At 35.6% G+C, this 18640-nt stretch overlaps 1 protein-coding gene across 3 annotated transcripts in view; it reads left to right on the forward strand.

The window, feature by feature from the left end:
• NAALAD2 (N-acetylated alpha-linked acidic dipeptidase 2) overlaps positions 1-18640 on the forward strand; it is a 68580-nt gene that overhangs the window by 15111 nt on the left and 34829 nt on the right. For all 3 annotated transcript variants that reach the window (XM_053900186.1, XM_053900187.1, XM_053900188.1), the window contains 6 exons: positions 2918-3104; positions 4601-4702; positions 7292-7417; positions 9121-9307; positions 14225-14318; positions 15551-15649. In XM_053900186.1, the coding sequence (XP_053756161.1) occupies positions 2918-3104; positions 4601-4702; positions 7292-7417; positions 9121-9307; positions 14225-14318; positions 15551-15649 (795 nt within the window). The remainder of the gene's footprint in view (positions 1-2917; positions 3105-4600; positions 4703-7291; positions 7418-9120; positions 9308-14224; positions 14319-15550; positions 15650-18640) is intronic.

The raw sequence follows: 18640 nt of genomic DNA on the forward strand, positions 1-18640 counted from the left end.
ATATTATGAAGTTGCTGAAAAAAGTCACCTAGAAAGTTAGATCTCAGAAGCAAAACTTAGTAATATTTTTGACCATTAAAATTTGTTTATCTCTATTTTCCTTTAATGTGTAGTATAGCATAAGGTGATTAGTTATGTATAAATAGTTTATATAATTATATTTTTGGAGTTTGCTTTTCTTTCCTTTACATCCAACTGAATACAGAAGTTGCACTTGAAGAATGATGACAAGAGTAGAAATAGAGTGAAAAACACTGAATTAGGAACTTAACACTCTAATGAATGAGAAGTTTTGATAATTTTGACAAGTACCCAGAAGGTGTAGTACGTGGTAACTTTTGGTATGAGCTGTAATAGTCGTGTTTTTTGTTAAGAAAAAAAAGGAAAAATATTTGTAAGAGCCAAGGGAGAGTAAAAACTAGTAGCAGATCTTCTAGCCCTGAGATATGTGGGGGCATGTGAAATAAAACAACTTGCAGGTGAGCAGGGTCCTCTGAGGAAACCAGTTACAGCAAGGAAGTCAAGCAAACATTCAGAGAAGGGGCTGAGGATACAAAATTGTTGATCATGGATGTACAGGGTTTATGATCAGTGAAGGAGCCTAGGAGGGAAAGGTGATCAAGATTGGATTAGCAGTTATAATATAATAAGAACAGTTTGATTTCTCCCTACCCACTTTCTTGTTGACAGTGTCTGACTGATGACTGTTGAGTGTTCCTCATCCTTCATGTATTCAGTAAGGGTTACTTCCTTCCAGCTCAGGAATCTCTTGATTGGTCCATAATCCAATCATTAAAACTCTTCCCTTTGGTAGTGATTCGTTTAAGAGGTATATACCCTATTATGATGAAACGAAAAGAATGTTTAGCTGGATCTTCTACAAAAAAGTTTTCCTCTGTTAAAAGAAACACAGAAGAGGAAATAGATATTCCTGTTTGTACTTGTTTCTCCTGAGCATTACAGTGTAAATATTTTATGCCTGGAACTGTACCCATCTTGGGGACCATAAGGAGAAATTTTAAAATAAACTAAAGGATGTTACACACTGCTGCTCTTTTTGTTTTGTTTTACTTTTGCACTTCGGTATTTCATTTCAGTGAATTCTTTAAAAGATGGATAGCAGAAGTTGATGGCCAACCCTCCATCTTAATTTAAGGAAATACATTTTGTTCTTAGTTATAATGATATTATCTGCTCAATGTAGAAAATAAAACAATAATAAATTATATAAAGTAGAAATTAAATATCTTGAGCCTCACTGTTTTCATACATATAAAATAACTTCTTTCAAATAAAGAAAAAAATAAAATTGCTTCTTTCTATAAACATAATAATGCTTTTTAAAACATATTGTAAGATGTTAAATGTCTGTAACCTGTAGTTTTCATTTAATGATAAAGGGAAAGCTTCACAGAGGAGAAGATGCTGGAGGAGTCCTAATGGATGATGAGTAGTTTGCAAGTGGGAAAGGGGAATAAAAGAAGTGGTGACAGAGGGAGATTCAGGTAGATGGGACAGTATTTATGTCTGAGAGAAGATCTTGTGCAAAGGGAACAGGTGGTCACTGCAGAAGGAAAATGAGTCTACCAAATGCTGCATGGTGGAGAGGGATGGGAAATGGAAAGGAGAAGGGTGAATCAGATGAAAAAGGACCCAATACGCCATGTTTGAGTGTGATAATGGAGAGTGCAGGGAGCCATACAAGGAGTTCAAGTAGTTAAATAATATGAATGATTTCAAATTATCACTATTTCTCAAAGTCAGACAACTATGACTTTCATATTTATTTAATGTTTATTTTTTATTTTTGAGAGAGTACACGTGTTTGAGTGGGGGAGGGGCAGTGAGCAGGGAAGACCCAGAATCCAAAGCAGGCTCCAATCTATGAACTGTCACCACAGAACCTGACGCAGGGCTCGAGCCCACAAACCGTGAGATCATGAACTGAGCCAAAGTTGGACACTTAACTGACTGAGCCACCCAGGAGTCCCATGATTTTCATATTTTAGCCCCAGCATTTAATGGCTATGAAATTGTGAGCAAGTTATTTGCCCTCTCAGCTTCCTCATTTGCAAAATGAGGACAATGGAAGAAGGGTTGTGAAGATTCAATGAGGTAACTCAGGTGAAAGTACCTGGTCACATGCCTGACATATAGTAAGTTTTCTGTAAATATCAACTTTCCTTTACTGCCTATATTTTTTGTTGTTGTTTGGTTGTCATATGGTTGACTAAAAAGCCGATTTACAAAAGCATTATTATTTTACTGAAACTTTTAAAAATATGGTTTACACTCATGTAAAGTGAACCGATATAAAAACTACTTTTATGAGGCTACTTAAATGCTACAACCCATTTACCCTCAGAACCAAGAGAACATTGCCCAAATGCACTTCAACAACCTGTATTGTATTATTGCTGGATAACAGGCAGGAACTAAGCAGTAGGCAATATAAAAAAAAAAAAAAATGCATGGACTTTACCTTCAATAAAATCAATAAACAACTGAATAAATATGACAAGACTCTAGTAGAAGTATATGTTAGACAGCCAAGTTGGTCTCTGGAAAATATTATGAACTCCCCTTCCCCCAAAATGTCCTCCTCTACTGATGATCAGCAAGAAGAAGCACCACTGGTATAGAGGCATGACCTTCCAAGGTGCCTTCTTATAGCTGCATACATGTATTTACCATGGAATATGTTCTTTTCTGGGGAAGTATAATGTGAAAATTATAGTGACACACAAATAGTTTTTATTGGCATACCTAGAAATTGGTATCACTACCTGTTTTTTTTTTAAATCTCTGATGTGGAAATAATTTAGTATGTAAATGATGAATGATACCTCTAGAACAGTCCTTAGCACATTGTCTGAATATAGATTTAACACCCACTTGTATTTTATTTTCATTGTAGTTCTTTTACAAAGCTCCCTCATCTGGCAGGAACAGAACAAAATTTACTTCTTGCCAAGAAAATCCAAACCCAGTGGAAGAAATTTGGACTGGATTCAGCCGAGTTGGTTCATTATGATGTTCTCCTATCCTACCCTAATGAGACAAATGCCAACTATATATCAATCATGGATGAACATGGAATTGAGGTGATGTGGAATTGCTGGTACTTGCTGTATTTTATGACCCCACTTGTTTATGTGAATTGGGATGTAGGGTCAAGTAAAAATAGAAATTTGCTAATAGTGCAGTGGAACTCATATTTCTTAGAAAAGTTGATAGGTTACAAACTAATTATTCAGTGTCTACTGTGTGTTAGGCACAGTGCTAAGTCTTGAAGCCAGAACGAAGTCTAGGAACATGGTCTCTTTGCTTTAAGTAAGGTATGGCAGACGTTGGAACACATCATTTTAAGTTAATACGGTAAGTGTTAGGAAGAGTATGGTTTCGGTTCTTTACACAGAAAAGGTTCACTTAGCCAGACACGGACTTAGAGAAGGCTTTCTGAAAGCAGGCCTCCCTGATATGTGAGTTATGAAAGATCCGAAGGGGTTAACCACATGAAAAATCAAAGTAAAAGAATTCTAGGCAGAAGAGAAAATTAAGGCAAAGGTTTGGAGACCTATACTAGCTTAGTATTATTGAGGAACTTAAAATTTTTCTGTATTTCAAAAATGTAAAGTACGAAGTGGGCCACTGTAAGAGATAAACCAGGATAAATGTTTTGGGAACAGGTCATAAAAGGGCTTATACATTGTCGTAAGAGGCTTAGAATTCAACTTCAGTCAGTGAATACCATTTGCAAGTCCTAAGCAATGGAAGGATGTGACTAGAGAGGCATTTTTTAGATAGTTTAGGCTGTCTTCAGATTAGACCTTGACTAGGCAAGAAATTCAAATTGGAGTCTTAAGTTAATAGTTCAGGTGAAAAATGATGATTCCCTGAATCAGGATGTTAGCAGGAATGAGGAAGAGGGATGATCTAAGAAACAGTTAGAAAGCAATATTAGTAGGAATTGATTAGTGATTGACTGGAGGCAGGAGATGAAGACAGAGTTCAGGGTGACTCCTAGTGTTTGGAACGGGTTGCTGGTTACTGACGCTGCTGGTAATCACAGGGAATGCCAAACCAGAAGTCGGCCTGGGGTGAGAGATAATAAATTCAAAATTTGACATACTCAGTTTGGACATCCAATCTGAAATAACCATCTGGCCCTTAAAAATACAAGTCTGGAAATATGGGTATTATAAGTATATTGGTTAAGGTTAAAACTTTGAGAGTCAATGAAATCTTCCGGGAAGGGAGTATAAAATGAGGCAGACAGTGGACTGGGGATAAAACACAGAAAATATTATTTACATGGAATTGAAAGAAAAGGAGTCACTGGAAAAGGAGGAGGAGAACCATGGGGATGCCACCTTCAAAGCCCTGTTTTTATATGGGAATTTCTAGTCACCTGAGATGGCATTAATTTGCAGAGTTGCTACTATTTTGAAGGCGATAATAATGATAAAGCTCTTTTTCATTGTTGCCAGTAGAATTTACCTGTTTAATTATTGAATCTAGTTTCGGAATGCTTAATCTTGATAGTGGGGGAAAATCTGGAATATTTCTCTCCAACTTGATGTGTTTCGATTCTCACTAGATTTTCAATACATCATACCTTGAGCCACCACCAGATGGATATGAGAATGTTACAAACATTGTTCCACCATATAATGCTTTCTCAGCCCAAGGCATGCCAGAGGTAAAATAAGACTTTTTTTTTTTTTTTTTTTTTTTTTTTACTAAACTCTTTAAACCCTTCTTTGTTATTTAAAGCCTATGTTGAGGACTAAAACTAAGGAGAAAAGGCGAATCATACATGATCCATACTTTGAGAGTCAGTGCTATGAGCACCCTGTGTAAAAATAGTTTAAGAAAAAGAAAAAAAAAGAGAAATACATAAAAATCAGAGCCTGATGAAGTGGATGCCACTCTGAAATGACAAGCTACTGAACATATCTTTAATTCAGTAATGTCAATAGATGTTTTTTACAAGCTTTTTTCCTTTGTTCATAGTCTTTGTCATAGATTTATAGATTACACCACAGAAGTTATTAACTTAATACTATGCTTGAAAATTAAACACGGTTGGGATTTCTTTTTTTCTTTTACAAATCTCCTTTATTTCACCCATCCCCCATCCATCTCCCCTCTGGCAACCATCGGTTTGTTGTCTGTGTGTGAGTCTGTTTGTTTGTTCATTTTTGTTTAAATTCTGCATGTAAGTGAAATCATATGGTATTTGTCTTTCTCTGACTTCTCTTAGCATAATACCCTATAGGTCTATCCATGTTATTGCAAATGACAAGATCTCATTCCTTTTTCTGGCTAAATAATGTTTCATTATATATATATATATATATATATACGCACACACACACACACACATTATTTATATATAATGTTCATCTGTCAGTGGACACTTGGGCTGCTTCCATACCGTGGCTCTTGTGAATAGTGATTCAGTAAACATAAGGGTGCATATATTTCTTTGAATTACGGGTTTTGTTTTCTTTGGGTAAATACCCAGTAGTATAATTACTGGATCATATGGTATTTCTATTTTTAATTTTTTGAGGAACTTCCATGCTATTTTCCACAGTGGTTTTACCAATTTACATTCCCACCGATGGTACCTGAGGATTTCTTTTTCCTTTTGTGAACACTTGTTATTTCTCATTTTTTTGATACTAGCCATATCCGACACATATGAGGTAATATCTCATTATGGTTTTGATTTGCATTTCCCTGATGATTAGTAATGTTGAGAATGTTTTCATGAGTCTGTTGCCCATCTGTATGTGTTCTTTGGAAAATTGTCTATTCAAGTCTTTTGCCCATTTTAATCAGATGATGTATGTATGTATTTATTTTTTGGTATAGAGTTGTATAAGGTCTTTACATATTTTGGATATTAGTCCCTTACTGGATATATCACTTCTAACTATCTTCACCCTTTTTAGTTTTGTTTATGGTTTTATTGACTGTGCGAAAGCTTTTTATTTTGATGAAGTCCCAATGGTTTATTTTTGCTTTTGTTTCCCTTGCCCAAGGAGACATATCTAGAAATATATTGTTAAGGCTAATGCCAAAGAAATTACTTCCTATGCTTTCTTTTATGGGCTTTATGGTTTCAGGTCTCACATTTAGGTCTTTAATCCTTATTTAGTTTATTTTTGTGTATGGTGTAAGAAAGTATCTTGGTTTCATTCTTTTGCATATAGTTGTCCATTTTTCCTAGCACCATCTATTGAAGAGACCGTCTTTACATTTTTGCCTCCTTTGTCATAGATTAATTGACTATGTAAGTGTGGGTTTATTTCTGGCCTCTATTCTGCTCCATTGATCTGTATGTCTGTTTGCATGCCAGTACCATGCTGTCTTGGTGTAGTATATCTTGAAATTTAGGATTATGATTCCTCCAGCTTTGTTGTTCTCCTCATGCTTAGTTTGGTTATTCCAGGTCTTCTGTGGTTCCATACAAATTTTAGTATTATTTTTTGTAGTTCTGTGACAAGGCTGTTGGTATTTTGATAGAGATTGCATTGAATCTGTACATTCCTTAGGGTAGTATTTTAATATTTTTCCAGTCTATGAGCATAGAGTGTCTTCTTTCTTCTGTGTCATCTTCGGTTTCTTTTATCAGTATTTTACAGTTTTGGGCGGTAAAAGTCTTCCAACTCCTTGGTTAGATTTATTCCTAGGTATTTTATTATTTTTGGTGTAATTATAAATGGGATTGTTTAAAACATAGCTGGGATTTTTAAAATGACTTTAACTGGGGTGCCTGGGTGGCTCAGTTGGTTAAGGGTCCAACTTCAGCCTAGGTCATGATCTCGCTGTTCCTGAGTTTGAGCCCTGTGTGGGGCTCTGTGCTGACAGCTCAAAGCCTGGAGCCTGTTTCAGATTCTGTGTCTCCCTCTTGCTCTCTGCCCCTCCCCCACTGACGCTCTGTCTTTGTCTCTCTCTCTCAAAAACAAACATTAAAAAAAAATTAAAAATAACATGACATTTATTTCCTGTGGCCCAGTATATGCTGATAATCTCTTCAAAACAGAACACACTGGTTAAAGTGTTACATATTGGCTTTTTTTTTTTTTAACTTCTCAAAGTATTGAAATATTTTCTAAAAACTTATACAGAATTAGCATGGATCTGTTTATTAAGCCCAAATCACGAAAGTTAACTTTTGATGATGTGGTATGGTGGAGCAAACTTATTGTTTGGTTTTCTCTTTAATTATAGCAGTATTACATATTTAATTTTTTTTTATTTTTTATTTTCCTTACAGGGAGATCTTATATATGTGAACTATGCTCGAACTGAAGATTTTTTCAAACTGGAAAGAGAGATGAACATTAATTGCAGTGGAAAGATTGTTATTGCAAGATATGGAAAAATCTTCAGAGGAAATAAAGTATTGTATCATTTGCTTTTCTAGAGGGAAGAGGATAGTATGTATCCTGTAAATGTAAATGATCAGCTTGTGTCATGTTTTCCAGAATTACCTCAATATACATATTAAAAGTTTTTTCCCCCTATTTGCCATGGTAGCATAGGAAATCCTGGTTTTTTGTTAACCTCCCATATCAAGAAAGGGAAATTACTTTTATTATAGAAACAAAATCTGCTTTTCAAAAAATTTTGAAGGAAATTTTGTATGTAAGCTGAAAAATTAAAACTTCCTTGCATTACTCAGTTTCCTTGCCCAGACATGATCAATCTTAACAGCTTTTCTTAGAATATATAAATTCTGTGAAATATGAATATAAATATCTTTTTGTATGTACTAATTTTACATATATTATACATTTTTTTATAAAGATAGGATATACAGTATATGTAGCTTTACTTTTTCACTCAGTTGTAATACAAAGGTATTCCTCTAAGCTAATGCATTGAAAGTTGTATAATGTGTGGCTAAGAGTCTAGGACTCTAGATCCATACTACATGGGTTCTAGTCTAGTCTAGGCTGTTTTCTAGATCTTTTACTGCAAGCAAGTTATTTAACCTTTCTCTGCCAATGTTTCCTCGTATATAAAGTGAAATTAGTGCTATCACTTTAGAATGCTTACTGAGATGAAATTATTTTGTTTGAAAGCACTTATGATAGTGACTGGTACTTAGCTAATTATGAATACCTGGCTTCTTATTAAGTAAATATCTCATTCTAGATAGGTGCATAATACTTTATATAAGTATTATGCATGCGTAAGACTTGATAAGCAGTTTAACCATTCCCGTGTTGACAGATGCTTGGCTTGAATTTATTACTATTACAAATAATTACATTGTGAACATCTTTGTCCATAAACACTTGAACATTTATGTAAAGACTTTTGTAGTATAGATTCCTAGAAATTGAATGGCTGAATCAACATGTATGTTCTTTCAAAATTTTGAAAGCCATCATCAAAATGCCTTCAAAAAAGTTGTGACAGATTTCATTCGCATTCATATTGTAAGAATGATTTCTGAATATTGGAATGTGTTTTAGTTAATCAAGACTGATGGTTATCTATCTTTTGCTATAATACTTCTGATAGTGAAGAATTCAGAATCTTGCTTGGAAAGGTTTTCCTGTTTGTGTTCAGTTTGGATTGTTAAAAAATGTTTACAGAACACGATGGGCAATTTTTCACACACTACAACTATTTTGTATAGAACTTTAGTTTAGTTCCACAAATATTTGTATGATGTGCCAGACTTGGAGGGTGGGTAGTTAAAAGTGAATTAAGACATGGTCCCTTTTCTAAAACCACCCTCAGTCTAGCAGGGGAGAAAGATATTTTAAAGGTATTTAAAATACTATGACCCATCCTATAACAGAGATGTGTACAAAATAGAAGAGGCAGAAAGAAGGGAGACATTAATTTTGTAGTTTTAGGGACAATAGGAATGCTTAAAAGAAGAGACAGTCACTTATTTGGAGTTGTATAGAGTAAATGAGAGTTGTTTGCTCTCCCAGGGGAGAAATTGTATTCAAGACATAAAGGATTGAATGTGTAACAGCATGACAGAAAGCAGTGCCTTAAGTTTCCTTACATTATTAAATTGATTTTTACTTAGATGAATTAATTTGCCAGTACTACTTTATGGATTGCACATTGCCCCTGCAGGTTAAAAATGCCATGTCAGCAGGAGCCATAGGCATCATCTTGTACTCCGATCCAGCTGACTACTTTGCCCCTGGGGTACAGCCATATCCTAAAGGATGGAACCTTCCTGGAACTGCAGTGCAGAGAGGGAATGTGTTAAATTTGAATGGTGCTGGTGACCCGCTCACTCCAGGCTATCCAGCTAAAGGTAATGGATGGGCCTGTCACCGTCCACCTATTTTTACAAAAATATTACTTGCCCTTTTAGAAGACATAAAAGCAAACATCTATAGGATAACCTTAAAACTGTATGTAATTGTAATGTTTTGGATTACTGTTGCTAGGAATTCAAAAACCTTTCCCTCGTATTACTTTTTTTTTTATTTTTTTATTTTTATTTTTTTAATGTTTGTTTATTTTTGGGAGAGCGGGGGAGGGGGGGAAGAGCAGAGAGAGAGAGACACAGAATCCGAAGCAGGCTCCAGGCTCTGAGCTGTCAGCACAGAGCCCGATGTGGGGCTTGAACCCATGAACCATGAGATCATGACCCAAGCCAAAGTTGGCACTCAACTGACTGAGCCACCCAGGCCCCCCTCCCTTGTGTTACTTTTGTTTCAAATTTCCATGAGGTGTGGACATGGAGAGGGAAGGGTGGTTGAATTTCTCTTTAATTTTTTTTTTTTTTTTTTTTTTTTTTTTTTTGAGAGAGAGATGGGGCACGAGCAGGGGAGGGGCAGAGAGAGAGAGGGAGACACAGAATCTAAATCAGGCTCCAGGCTCCAAGCTGTCAGCAGAGAGCCCAATGGGGGGGCTCAAGCTCATGAAGATCATGAGCTCAGATCATGACCTGAGCCAAAGTCAGCTGCTCAACCTACTGAGCCACCCAGGCACCTCAATTTCTCTCTACTTTTTTTTTTTTTTTAATTTTTTTTTAATGTTTATTTATTTTTGAGAGACACAGTGACAGAGTGAGAGCAGGGGAGGGGCAGAGAGAGACGTAGACACAGAATCCAAAGCAGGCTCCAGGTTCTGGGCTATCAGCACAGAGCCCAACGTGGGGCTTGAACCCACGAACTGTTAGATCATGACCTGAGCTGAAGCTGGACGCTTAACTGACTGAGCCACCCAGGTTCCCCTCTCTCTACTTTTAATAGAGGTCCAAAACACAGGTCCCCATACCCAAAGTAACATTGCTTTTACCAAACTAGGACTTTGGTTTTCTGAATTGCTTACTGATTTTATCCTTCTTTAGATGATACATTTGTATTTTTTTAAATACTAATAAGTTTTTGATGTTGTTTAATATGTAAAATGTAAAACGTTTTGACATCTGTGTAACTACCTCCACAATTAAGATAATGAACATATCCATTATCCCAGAGTTTTCACTCATCTCTATGTAATGCTTTCCTTTCAACTCTTCCTCACCCACTCCTTGCCAATTCCTAGGCAATCACTGATCTGCTTTCTGTCGGCATAATTATTTTGAGATCCATCCACGTTTACGTCTGTGTCAATATTTCATTCTTTTTTATGCTATGTAGTATTTCAGTGAATACACTATAGCTTGTTTATTCATTTATTTGTTGATGGATATTTGGATTGTTTTTAGTTTGGGGACTCCTGTATATAAAGCTACTATGAACAGTTGTATAGAAGTCTTTACATGTACATATGCTTTTAGTTCTCATGGATAAATCTATAGAAATGCAATGGCTGGATAATATGATGCATATTTAACCTTTGAAGAAATTTTCAAATTGTTTTCCAAAGTGGTTGTACCATTTTACACCTTAGCATCAGTGTGTGAGTATTCCAGTTACTGTACCCTTGCTACATTTAGTTTGGTCATTCTTTTTGATTTTACATTCTAATAGAGAATCCTCCAACTTACTTTTTTTTTTTCCCAAAGTTTTGGGGCCATTCTAGGTCCTTTCCGTGTGAATTTTAGAACAAGCTTATTTCCACTGAAAACGCTCCTGGGAATTTGAGATTGAATTAAATCTATATGTCAGTTTGGGTAGAACTGACATTTTAGAAGATACTAAATATTTTGATCTGTGCACATGACACAACTCTTCAATTACTTAAGTATTATTTAATTTATCTCAACATGTTTGTTGTTTTATTGTACAGATCCTGTCTTTCACATTTATCCATATGCATGGATAGTTTTATGCCTTTTAAAAACACATTTTAAATTTCAATGTCCATACACTTATTGCTAGTAAATAGAAATGCTTTGTATTTGTAGAAGAAATACATTGATCTTGTGTCCTGCAAACTTGTTAAACTTAGTAGTTCTAGCAGATTTCTGTAGATACTATCAGTCTTTACACAGATGATCATGTTTTCTGAGAATACGTTTTATTTCTTTGTTTCCAGTATGGATGCCTTTTGCTTTTTAGTATACTGGCTAGTACCTCTCCTACACTGCTGAAGAAAGTTGTTTAGAGGAGATACCTTTCCCTTTGTTCCTGCCTCAAGGAGAAAAAAAATCCAGTGTTTCCTTCTTAAGTCTGATATTGCTGTAGGTATTTTTTATAGATGTTTTTTGTCAGGTTGACAAAAGTTGTCAGGTTTGTCAGGAAGTTTACTTCTAATGTGCTAAGAGCCTTTATCTTAGCACATTTACCTAGGAATGTACAATGGATTTTGTCAAATGCTTTTACCGAGTCTTGACATGATAATAAGTTCTATTAATTTTGTTAAGTTATACTCGTAAACTTTTGAATGTTAAACCAACCCTGCCATCCTGGGATAAACTCTACTTGAACACAGTGCATTATCCTTTTGTTAAGAATATCTTTCATGAGGGGTATTGGCCTATGGATTTATTTTCTTGTGTATTTCTATCTCATTTTGGTTTCAGAGTAATGTTGGCCTCATGGGATGAGTTGGGAACTATTTCATCTTTTTTTAAATAGGAGTTTATATAGAATGGGTTTGATTTTTGCCTGTAAACATTCAGTAGAATTCCCTAGCAAATATATCTGGGCCTGAAGTTTTGTTTTATAGGAATGTTTTTAACTACAAATTCAATTTTTTAAACAGATATGTGCTAGTTAGGTTGTCCATTTCTTCTTCTTTTTTTTTTTTTTTACCTTAAAACAATCATTTTTATTCTGTAATGCTTTTCTACAGTCACTATCACTGTGCACGTAAGACTTTACACACATGTCACCAAGGCCTGCAAGCTGTTTCTAGGTTCTTCATTTACCTGATACTATTTCCTCTGCACATCTCTCCACACATCCACTTAGACTTCACTATTATCCTTGTTGATGGTGAAGTAATGTCTCATTAGTTTGACAAAGCAAACTTTGCTTAACTGACCCCGTTTGGTTGGGCATGTGGGCAATTTCCAGATTTTAATCATTCTGAATCACACTGCTATAAATATCTTTATACAAATGGCTTTTTAACTTTTTTTTTTTTTTGAGGGTTTATTTTTTTTATTTATTTTATTTTTATTTTTATTTTTTTATTTTTTAATATATGAAATTTACTGTCAAACTGGTTTCCATACAACACCCAGTGCTCATCCCAAAAGGTGCCCTCCTCAATACCCATCACCCACCCTGCCCTCCCTCCCACCCCCCATCAACCCTCAGTTTGTTCTCAGTTTTTAACAGTCTCTTATGCTTTGGCTCTCTCCCACTCTAACCTCCCCTCCCCCATGGGTTTCTGTTACGTTTCTCAGGATCCACATAAGAGTGAAACCATATGGTATCTGTCTTTCTCTGTATGGCTTATTTCACTTAGCATCACACTCTCCAGTTCCATCCACGTTGCTACAAAAAGCCATATTTCATTGTTTCTCATTGCCACGTAGTATTCCATTGTGTATATAAACCACAATTTCTTTATCCATTCATCAGTTGATGGACATTTAGGCTCTTTCCATAATTTGGCTATTGTTGAGAGTGCTGCTATAAACATTGGGGTACAAGTGCCCCTATGCATCAGTACTCCTGTATCCCTTGGATAAATTCCTAGCAGTGCTATTGCTGGGTCATAGGGTAGGTCTATTTTTAATTTTCTGAGGAACCTCCACACTGCTTTCCAGAGCGGCTGCACCAATTTGCATTCCCACCAACAGTGCAAGAGGGTTCCCGTTTCTCCACATCCTCTCCAGCATCTATAGTCTCCTGATTTCTTCTGTCCATTTATTCTTGAGTGAGCTTTGGTAGTTTGTCTCCTAAGGATTTTGTCCATTTCATCTAAGTTGTTAAATTTAATAGAGTTGTTCATAATCTTCTCAGTCTGTGTGTGTGTGTGTGTGTGTACATACATGTACAAGTATTCTGTTCTTTATTCCTGATTGTGGCAATTTTTTTTTCTTTTTTTCCTGAACTGTCTTGCTAAAGGTTGATCAGCTTTATTGATATTCTCAAAGCACCAGCTTTGGATTTTATTAATAATTGCTACCATTTTTCTATTTCATATTTCTTACTTTTCTGCTCTGATCTTTATTATGTCCTTTCCCTGCTTATTTTTGTGTCATTTGCTCTTCTTTTCTAGTTTGTCAAGGTGGAATCTGATGTCATTTGATTGAAACCTTCCTTTGTTTCTAAGATGGGTGTTTTAGTGCTGTACAACTATTTTGGCTGAAAGCCAAAGTCCCAGTGAGGTTGTAAGTCTGACAATAGTTTTCAGTCTTCCTTTAAAGAGAATATTGTATTACTATTTGAATAGGATCTTTATTATTCCCAGATCTCATAAGTTCCCTTTAATTTTTTTTCAGTTATATCTAGTTTCAGAATTTGGGACACATTTTCCAGGCAATTGGTTAAATGAGTCTTCTTTAAGAAGGATTCAAGATATCCTTGAAGAAATAAAATATTCTTCTAAAATTCAAGAGAAATACATGAAGTGTCAAAACAAATTTGGAAATTTTTAATCCCAATGGTTAATTTTACATTAAAATATAAATGATTTAGTTTCTTACTGTTGAATAAAATAGGCCATGTTAGGCAAAACAATCATTGGCTTGGGGGGAACTTTCAGTTTTTGATATAACTTCAAACATGTAATAGATCTGCAATAGTAATAAAAGACATCTCTTTATACCCTTGGCTCAGATTCTTCAATTGTTTTCAATTTACCTTATTGATTTCTGCAGAGTACACTTTTAGACTTGATGTCAAAGAAGGAGTGGGAATCCCCAAGATCCCTGTACATCCTATTGGGTATAACGATGCAGAAGTATTATTACGGTATGTGTTTTTAATTGGATAGGAGATTGAGATATTTTGTACTAATATGTCCATTTTCTCATCTAAAATCAATGTAATCTAATTATGTTGAAAGTTAAGTCTGGTTGTATACCTGAAACCAATGTTATGTGTCACTTATATCTCACTAAAATGTTTTTAAGTAAAAATTCAGGAAACAAAGTAGGAAAATGAGTTAAAAAAAAAAAGAAAAGTCTTGTGTCAAGATTCTCCTGAAGTAGGAATAGCAGAGCACAGCAAGACATGGCAAGAAACTATTAGTTTGCTGCAAATGAAAGTCTCAAGTGCAAAACTGTCCAAAGATAAAAAATACTGATTGGAAATTTTTCAAGTAGTTGGATTTTCTTAGGTATTAATTTGATGTTTATACCTGACCTGTATTTTAAAAATATTATAATGTCCACTACTTATTAGATTTGTGAACTTGGACCAGCTACTTAATCTTTCTCTGATTCAGTTTCCTTGTCTGTGAAATGAGGATAGTAATTGTTTCTCCCTGATAGAGTTTTGAGGAGGAGGAGATGAGATCAAGTACATGAAGTATCTAGAATATAGTAAATATTTAATTAATGTTTGCTATTCTTGCATTCTGTTACTGATGTTCTTTTACAAACATCCAGACTTTTTTTTTTAAGATGTCTATACCAATACAATTAGTGATTGCTTTATGAGTACCTACTAGATAATCAGCGCCTCTAGAAATTATTCTCCTTAACACAGTCATGAATTTCCTATTTTCAGTATTTCTTAAAAAAAATCTTTAATGTTTGTTTATTTTCGAGCACGAGTGGGGGAGGGGCAGAGAAAGACACAGAATCCGAAGCAGGCTCTAGGCTCCAGGCTGTCAGCACAGAGCCTGTGGTGGGTCTCGAATTCACAAATCATGAGATCATGACCTGAGCTGAAGTCAGTATTTTCAGTATTTCTTCATCTTAAGTCTTCACTAGTCAAAAGTAAAGAGGCCGATGCTTCTCATTTCCTCTCCCTATCTTTTTCCTTAAGCTGTCTTATCACCAACATATTAAATACTTTATCTCAATTATGGCTTTCTCGGTAAAATGTCAGTTCCCCAAGGAGAGGGAACGTTAGCAGTACCTAGCTCAATAAATATTGGTTAAATGTACGATGAAATATCTCATTGTCAGACTTCATGATTTCTTCTAAGAAACTGTGACATCAGCCTTCTTTCTGTCATTTTCGTTTTCTCTCGACAGTCACATGGGAGGAACTGCTCCACCAGATGACAGCTGGAAGGGAAGTCTTAATGTGGATTACAACATTGGGCCTGGCTTTGCAGGGCATGATTCCTTCAGGTAATTTTATATTACTTTAATAGACTGGAAAAGTTTTATATGTTTAATGGAAAAATGTCAAGGTAACTGTTCTGCCAGGTAGCTTTTGCTTGTCTTTTTCTCATTTTTCATAGTGAACAATTGATACTTACAGGGGTGCTTGGGTGGCTCCAACGCTGGGTTTTGGCTCAGGTCATGATCTCACAGTTTGACAGAGTGAGCCCCGCCTTGAGCTCTGTGCTAGGTGTGGAGCCTGCTTGGGATTCTCTCTCTGCCCCTCCCCATTAGCTCATGCTGTCTCTTCCTCTCTCAAAATCAATAAATAAACATTTTTTAAAAATTGAAAAAAAGAAGTATTTACAGAGTGATGTACTGAATTATTATTCTTATAGTGGTATCAGAACATTTGTTTTATAAAGTCTTAAACATGACTAAATTTGAGTTTAGTGTTTAACATTTAACTTCCTTTTTCACCTTAAGTTTTAGAACAATGTTTCAGATAACCCAGTATTTCAAATGTGTAACATTTTGAAAGTTGCCTTAAGGGAAGGAGTACAAGAGAGGAGACAAAGGAGGGTAACATATTGCTCACCTACTATGTAGGGTAAGCACATAACTATGGTAAGGCTCAGTGCATTATCATTCTCACATGCACTATTGTAGAGGAGTGATCACAGAATATTTGTTCATTGAGCTTAAGTTATACAGAAAGGTTAAGTTGAACACTGGATCAAGGCAGGCAGGAAATTGCAGTTTAAAGAGATCATCTTGGGTAGAGTTGTGACACAACATGGCATGATTACAACTTGAAGTAGTTTGATTTGCCTGAAAAAGAAAGGGAGATAGAACACTGATAAATCAGAGAACATATAGCTCTTTTTAATAAAATCAGTCTTGTTTGGTAACACGTTACCATAGGATTCTTAGTGGTTTTTAGTTTTTGTAAGAATTTTTCTCCAGAACTTTTAAGGTATTAGAAGATTAATATTTTATTTTATGGGAATTTTAGAAATACTTTATGTAAGTGCTTATTTATCTTTATAACTTAGAGCAGAGTTACTTTAATATAAGAGAGTTTATTATCTAATTTATTAATACCTTAACAGCAGCAGGAAAACCTAACACACACAATGAAAGATAAAGGCTGTTTGTTTGTTTATTGAGTGTGAGCAGGGAAGAAGGGCTGAGGGAGAGAAAGAGAATCTCAAACAGGCTCCATTCTCAGCATGGAGCCTGATGCAGGCCTTGATCCCATGACTAAGGATCAAGACCTGAGCCAAAATCAAAAGTCAGACACTCAACCAACTAAGCTATCCAGGTGCCCCAACAAAGGCCTTTCTGATTTAGAAACAGAAACATGACACAGAGAACAGAAACATGACACAGAGAACACAGAAAACCTACAGCTTCAGTTCTATAATTGTAGTTCAAGAGTAAATCAGAAGCATACAAATCCCCTTGTCTAGATATCAAAAAGCTGTTCTTCACCATGGGCACAAAATTATTAATTGATTTGAGCTCAAAATGAACAAATACACAAATAAAAATCTCTGTCATTTTTCACCCAGAAGAGTTCTTGACAATCTATTTACAGATATTCAACGTTGTTTTTCACTCAGATAAACCGTCTAGATTCTCTGTCATTTCTCACCCAGAAGAGCCCTTGACAATCTATTAATCCATTTACAGAGATTACTGAGTGACAAGGCATGAAACCACATTTCTGGAGGGGAAGATGGGTGGGAGGATGGGCTAAACGGACGACGGGCATTAAGGAGGGCACTTGTTGGGATGAGCACTGGGTGTTATATGCAAGTGATGAATCAATGGGTTCTACTCCTGAAATCCTGAAACGAATACTATACAGTATATTAAGTAACTTGAATTTAAATAAATACATTTTTAAAAAACATGTACAAAAAAAACCCAAAACACGAAATCAGTAGGAAAAAGAGTATATAGATAGAGATGCACAAAAAAGAGACAAACCAAGGAACAGACTTAACTATAGAGAACAAACTGATAGTTACCAGAGGGGAGGTAGTTTGGGGAGAATGGATGAAACAGGTGATGGGGTTAAAGACTACACTCATCATGATGAACACCAAGTAATGTACAGAATTGTTAAATCACTGTATATTGTATGCCCGAAGCTAATAGAACACCATATGTTAACTATACTGGAATTAAAAAAAAAAAAACTTAATAATAAAAAAAGCTAGAGGGGCACCTGGCTGGCTTAATCAGTAGAGCATGAGACTTTTGATCACGGGTCATGAGTTCAGGTCCCATGATGGGCATAGAGCTTACTTAAAAAAAGATAATTTTTTTTTTTAAATTTTTTAACGTTTATTTATTTTTGAGACAGAGAGAGACAGAGCGTGAACAGGGGAGGGGCAGAGAGAGAGGGAGACAGAGAATCCGAAACAGGCTCCAGGCTCTGAGCTGTCAGCACAAAGCCCGATGTGGGGCTCGAACTCCCAGACCGCGAGATCATGACCTGAGCCGAAGTCGGACACTTAACCGACCGAGCCACCCAGGCGCCCCAAGTATAATTTTTAAAAAGTTGGAGATACAGATCATCAGCAGAGTTAAAATTCTGTCACTGCTTCTGATTTACCTCAGAGCCAAAAGAAGACATGTCTGGGTTTATGCTACCCACACCTGGTTCTGTGAGGTGAATCTATTGCACATCTCAATGGAACTTCCAAAAATGCTAAAGGATGATTTTTTTTTTTAAGTAAAACCATAATTCTCCTACAGATATAAAATGAACATGTGTCAAATATTTCATTTAATTCATTAATAAGGAAGCCGCAAAAGAGTTTAAGATGGTTCAAAGGAAAATTCAATGATACAAAAACAGAATGCTGAAATGAAAGTACAGTACTCAATAGCAGAAAAACTTGTTTCTTCCACTCTGAAGGAATGAACTAAATATTCACTAGACAGATTGGGTGTTTCAGTCGATATGTTGTTTCTACAAATTAACCTTATTCTCTACAGAGTTGT

This window comes from Panthera pardus, unplaced genomic scaffold (genome assembly GCF_024362965.1).
Source record: "Panthera pardus isolate Hobbes unplaced genomic scaffold, ASM2436296v1 HiC_scaffold_12, whole genome shotgun sequence".
In the NCBI taxonomy this organism is placed as follows: domain Eukaryota; kingdom Metazoa; phylum Chordata; class Mammalia; order Carnivora; family Felidae; genus Panthera; species Panthera pardus.